This window comes from Fulmarus glacialis, unplaced genomic scaffold (assembly GCF_000690835.1).
Source record: "Fulmarus glacialis isolate BGI_N327 unplaced genomic scaffold, ASM69083v1 scaffold23297, whole genome shotgun sequence".
Taxonomy (NCBI): domain Eukaryota; kingdom Metazoa; phylum Chordata; class Aves; order Procellariiformes; family Procellariidae; genus Fulmarus; species Fulmarus glacialis.
In genome coordinates, this window is record NW_009222919.1 from 1 (window position 1) to 6,494 (window position 6,494).

General features: G+C 35.2%; 1 protein-coding gene across 1 annotated transcript in view; it reads left to right on the plus strand.

The window, feature by feature from the left end:
• Positions 1–2,828: 2,828 nt before the first annotated feature.
• The window catches only part of ARAP2 (ArfGAP with RhoGAP domain, ankyrin repeat and PH domain 2), a gene marked incomplete at its 3' end in the record, with an annotated part of 77,385 nt that continues 73,719 nt past the window's right edge, over positions 2,829–6,494 (plus strand). The window contains exon 1 of the mRNA XM_009581637.1: positions 2,829–3,736. Coding sequence (XP_009579932.1) covers positions 2,829–3,736 — 908 coding nt within the window. The remainder of the gene's footprint in view (positions 3,737–6,494) is intronic.

Sequence of the window (6,494 nt, forward strand, 5' to 3'; positions counted from 1 at the left end):
TTTATTTATAAATATATAACTAAAAGCTACTTCCCTAACAGTCTTTTTTGTTACTGCTGAAGGTGGAGGGATTGAGAATGATACTGTCTGAAAATAAACGCTAACGCCTCAGGGAAAAAATACCCAAACACCACCATGAAACCCAGAACTGTCAAGGAAGGTGGAAATGGCTGAGATAACCAATTGCAACTCCAGCTTTAAAGCACTTAGACTGATATGCTACCATTGCAGGGGTTTTATATATTTGAACATGTGAGGGTTTTTTTGTTTTGTTTTGGGTCTTTTTTCATTAATGGGTACATGAAAGACTATTCTCTGGCATAAACAGTGCATGCCTGATACTTTTTTCCCACTTTAGTAATTTCTATACTAATTATTTCTCATTCTACACTCAGACTATATATTCAGCTTCTTAAGAGACTACATATTTATAGTTGTATTTTTCAGGGTTTAGAGATGGGTGGAGGCCATACTTTGAATTTTATCTTATATGGCTAGAGGCTTACGTGAAGAGCTTGAGGAAATGCTGATGACTGAAATTTTTAAAGGAACGATAAGTGTTTAGATAAGTATGCAGGCTGGGAAAGGACAAAGTTAAATGTAAAAGCTGATTGTTAATCAGTTTAGCTCAATCCAAGGCTTTTTGAATTTAAATGACTTGGGAATCTTTTAGTGAGGGTAAACTCCCTAACAAACTTCATCTCTCTGGAGAGGTTGGTATCTGATTGGCCTATAGAGTTCTCTCACTAAAAAGTTGTAATTGTATGAATTTCATATTCAAGATAATAAGTAGCTTCTCAGACTTGTGGACAAGTGATCAAAGCTGATAAAAATATTGCCCCAAAAATGAAGTTAAGGAGATTAGCAAGAATCCAAAGACTTATTTTAAATAATGGAACACTTATAGTAAGTGCGCTGTGTTGATTTTTACATCTTCCAGAAAAGTGTAGGTTTGTTCATCTTTTTTTCATCTTACTATGTCACATATATATATATATATGGTGTACGTATAAAGAGGTTTGGTTTTTCCCTGTTTTAATTACCACTTTTTGAAAGTGTGGGAGTAATGAAGATACTTACAAAATTTTGCAGAAAAAGACTTCTAGTGATTGAGTTGGTTATTTATTTCATAATCATAATAAAGTACAGTCACCAATAGCAGTGATAACAGTTGTGCTCCATTCAGTACATTATTTTAAATTTATATTTATTTATATGTGGCTTTGGGGAATGAGGAGGGGCATAAAGATTTATTTATGACTGCTTTTCTGAATAATGACTTAGTTATTCAAAAGACATTGGGGAGTCTTACAGGAAGAGGTTTTATCCTTTATTGGAGGAATTGATACAGTACAAAAGTAGGCAATCTTTTAAGCTTCAATTCTAGATCATAAGTAGTGCCTTTTTTGTCAGGAAATATTTTGAAGAATGAGGTGTCAATACCTACTACCATGGATATATTCTGGGCATATTATTTCTTTTCTTTCTAATTGCTACTTAAGTCTTATGCTGTTCTACTGAAGCTGTTCTTTCTTTTCCAGGCTGCTTAAGGCTAGTGCCTGCATGCCAGGACAGCTGCTACAGTCAGCAGGTTTCCCTAAGGCCAAATTACTCTTTATACAGGAAGAGGGAGCTGAAAAAACCTGTTGACTGCTGCTGATCTTAAACCTTCTTTAAAGAGATGTGATTTCAGGCTGTCTCAAACACCTTCAGAATGGTAGCTTCTCCGTCTGCTTTGGATTTTGTAAATCATGAATTTGGACATGACCCTGAAAGAAAGAACAACTCAAATAGGTAGAATCTGGAAAGTGCAAGAGCTGTGTTGGAAAATACTGAGGAAAAACTGTCATGGGCTCTTGAGATACCAAATGTCCCTAGTGTGGAGGCCAGAACTTGCCTATGGGGTTATGCCTCTGCTACTGTTTGCGGCTAAGGGAAAAATGCCTCCTTGACAGAGTTGAAAAGCTAGTAGTTACCTGTTTCCTGTTTTCCCTCGTGACAGTTCTTTGAAAGGCCTGATCTGCAAGACATATTTTGATCACCTCCATAGCTTTCTGACTGTAGTTACTTAAACAATTCATACTCAGAAGTGATTCTACCTTTGTAAACTATTTTATTGGTTATGGTACTTGTTCAGTTGGATTCTCAGTTGAAGAGGGCTTGAACCCACAGTTCACATAGAATGCTCTAGCCAGTCATTCTTCCTTTTTCCCACTGAGAGTGTGTTTCTGTGCTAAAAAGAGTTTACGGCTCAGAAGATAAAGGAGTAGAAGCCCTATGCTGTAGTTAATTGGTGCTAGCGTGGTAATAGGAAAGCTTTGGGTTCCCCCTCTGGTCTTAGATCACTTATTCTCCCCCTTATATCCAGGCACCGTGTAGTAAGAATGTGTGTGTGTAGATAAGTAGTTCGTCTTTCAACTGTTCATCTTAACATTAACTACTAGGATTATATGTTTTAAGACTGTCTTTCTTGTATTAAGACTTTGATTCCTCTATTCTCTTTATACAGGCCGAGATAAAAGGATGGAGAGGTTATGCTGTTTACCCTCCTTGAAATTTTCGTATATAAGCAATTTAAAAATATGACTGTACAAATGACAGGGAGCCTTTCAGAATTTTATCCAAGATTAATGTGAATTCAGGTGGGAATTTTTTTTAATACCCTCTTTCTTTTCCGTAGGTTTGCAGTCTTTAAAAAAAACCAGTTTGAACTGAAGAAACTTGAAGAAGTGTCTTGAAGAAACTGATATTCTCCATTGGCTGGCTGTCACCAAATTTAAACAGCTTTGTTGCTAGTGAATATGCATGCATCCTGACTATATTTCTACATGACTGTGTGGGGCAATATTCGTAATGAAGCTGCCATCATGTCATCCACAGGCAATGACATTGATATTGAAGAATTCTTGGTCAACATTAACTTGGGGCAGTATCTTCCTAACTTTAAAGAATATGGCTATAACGTTCTGACAGATTGCGTGGGAATAAATAACCATGTGCTTCAGCAAATGGGAGTGTTGCCTACAGGGCATCGCAGAAGGATTCTGAAGCAATTAGACACCACTCTCTCAAAGATGCAAGGAAATTCTCTTTTCTGTGAAAATCTAAAACTCAAAGACTTGAAAGGTTTAGAAGAGAAGCAGTATTTGTCCTCAGATCAGGAGTCTCCAATAAGCAATTCAGGTGTAGATGGGACTAGCTTGATACCTGCAACATTGTCAGAACAACTTCTTAATAAAGCTTACATTGATAAAGAAAGGTTTGAACTTGCAGAGCAAAACTTACCAGAGGCAAATCATGATAGCTTTACAAATTTGGATATTTCTAGTTTATACCAGAATTCAGACAGCATACTAAAAGCTATCAATTTAAGTGGAAGTATTAAGATGAATACTCAGCCAGATACATCACTGGAAGAAGCTGCTGCATACCAAGCTGGTGAGCACTTGGCTGGCTGTTTGGCATTTCATGATCCTCCTTCTTCATTTGCTCATTCGTGTGAGACAAAATACAATGAAAGCAAACATCTGATGTTTGCAGATGAGGATTATTTATCTGATAGTGAGCCGAATTCTCCATTCTTCAAGTTTAAAGGAGAAATGATAGACAATGACTTATATGATTCTTACACACAAAACTGCATGAAAGTATTTCCAAGAGCAAGCCGGTCTTTTATATTAAGGCATCGACCTGTACCAGAAATTCCTGAATCAAGTAAAGTTCAAGCTTCATCAAGGTAACTGCTGTTTCTTTCTGATGAAGAATTGCGCTTGTAGAAATTATGGTTTGGGGTTTCTTGCAGGTTTTTATGTCATTTTTTTGTGGATTTTTTTAATATGTGCTGTAAATACACTGGATCTGGTATGAATGTTGCCAGATTGACTGGAGGAGGGTTAAGCTTCAATGCAGGTTAGAAGCGCAAATGAGAGTATAAAGGGAAACTTCAGGACAGTGTTTCCTTATAACCTCCCCAATCATCTCTGAATCTACTTATTTTCAAGGAAAGGAATCTTTATTGCTTTAGATATAATCGTTAAAACAAATGTTAAAAACAACTATATCAAGCATTTTTTAAACCTAATCTGTATGCTCTTAATATAGGGAAGAATGGAAATACACAAGTGTTACAAAACCAAGATTGAAAAATAACAGAAAAAACTGTTGAATCTATTCCAAACAAAACCATTGCTAATAATATTAATTAGACCTTAGTTCCAGTGTTTCTGATGAAATTTTGATTAATCACGGGAAAATAGTGACAAAATGGTGATTTCAAGAGGGCTAAAAATTCACCCTTAAGAATAAAAATCTATTTTTATGATGAGACAACAGTTATTGTGAAACACGAGTATTCAGGTTGTATCTTAGTAATTTTTAAGGTCGTACCTTTCAAGAGATACTGCTTGGAAAATACAAGTTTATTATTTTTATATATGTAACTTACAAGAAAGATCTAGGAATTTTTACACACCTACACATATTAATGTAGTTTTATCTAAAAAGTGGGGCAAAATTTATAAAATCCTTCCTGTTTTGTGCATTGTATGGTGTAGCCACCCTGTAAACAAAGCAGGATGTATCTTATATGATTGCAGGCATGGGCATAACAAGATGATTACATGAGAATCTTAAGTCTTAGCCTGAAAGCTATATGTAAACATAAACATGTAAATTTTTTGTTTTAAATTAGAATAGGATATTTTGTGGAGGAGGAAATTACGTTACACTGTGGGTCTAAAGCAAGGACCTTCTTCAAGGTGGCTCTTAGATTAATTTCTAAACTGGTTGTCATTTAACAGTTAACTCAGAGAATGAATAAAACCATTTTGTAATATTAGGTGTTGGCTTTTGCTAGTGTTCTCATAATAACAAAACCTTAGATTTTAATGATGCTTGTAGTATAAAAACATTTTTGAGGCATTCCAGCAGGAAAAAAGAAGTGGAAAAAGGGAAAGGAAAAAAAAATAGATAGATGTGGGAGGTTTTCAGAGTTTATGGAATCTTTGTAAGGATAGTTCTGTGCAGCATTGGTGAGGATAGTATTGGATAGAGTCCAATAAAGTTTGTTACGATAAATTGCATGCAAGAGTTTGAATTTGTTTTAAAATATTCATGTGATGTGGGTGTGGATTTTTCTTCCTTCAAAATGATTGAGTTCATAATCTGAACCCACAAATTGGTGAGTAGCACTTACTGTCTTGAATAAGCATCAGTTGTTGTAGCTTGTCTTGCAAAAATATGATGGAATGTAGAGGAAAAGGTCTGATGTTAGAATTTAACTCCAGGCCTATCTTAATAAAAGTAATACTGTTTGAATGCTAAAAATCATAGGCACTGAATGTACAGTTGGTCACAATATTATAGGCTGTGTAAATGAAGAATATCTCCTCACAGATTGATTTGTTTTTTGTTCTGTTAACTATAAGCTTTTACTTGTCATGCTGGTTAAGTGTCTTAAACACAGAAGAAAAAATCATGCAAAGGCATATGCAAAGTTTTGTTGGTGTAGCCATATCCAAATCATTAGGCTGCACTTTTTTTAGTCTTTTTTTTTTAAACCACTAGCTATGCCTGGAAGGGACATGTCTGAGAATGTTTTGTATTTATCTTGTCTTTTTCATCTGCATATCTCACCAGTTAGAAACATCATTAGCGAGTTTATACATGCCCTAAATGCGGAGTTTTCGCAGCATTTATAAGTTTCTTTTAGATTATTGAAAGAAGTCAGTATTAAATGTTGTAATGCAATTGTTTGATTGAACAGATGGGGAGGCAAAGATTTGCAGCAATTAAGAGATTTTTGTGTGCCTTAAAAAAAGTTTAATCAGTGCCTTCTAAATCACCAAAAAATTGTGCTTATTGAAACTTAAGTATAAACATCTTTCAGTGAGGAGTAGCTTTATGTTAACTTTTGTAGAGTGATTATTCCTACTTCCTATAATAAAACTAACCTGCTGAGCTGAAATGGGAATCTCATCCTAAAAGATAACAATAACGAGCTGCTAAAAGAGTACTCTTAATGTCTTTTGAGAAACAATCATCCAGTAGAGAGAATATGCTATATTTGTAATCTTCCCTCCATTGAAGTAGATCCTCCAAATCACAGTCTGTTAGTGATTGATATATGGCTGAGTCACTAACTTCATTACCCACCATTTTGATTTGTGAGGTCAACCTTATTTTCTTCATCTTCATGCTCCAGTTATAACAACATGGAAATTCTAAAGGACCAGTAGCAGTCTGTCTGAGGAAGATCAAGGCTAAACCAGGCCAGAACTTAAACTTCACAGAAACATTCTTGATAATCTTGCTGGTATTTTTTTAGAGGCAAAGAATTAATACAGAACTTTAAAATGGCAGCTTGCAGCATCTTTAACCTCAGAAAAGATCGTGTCTGTCTTACAAATTGCAGACAAACATTCTCAAGTGACTTTTATTGATAGACGCTGGTTTCATCCTTATTACATTGTGTGAAGGCTTTTCTGTAGAAGCAG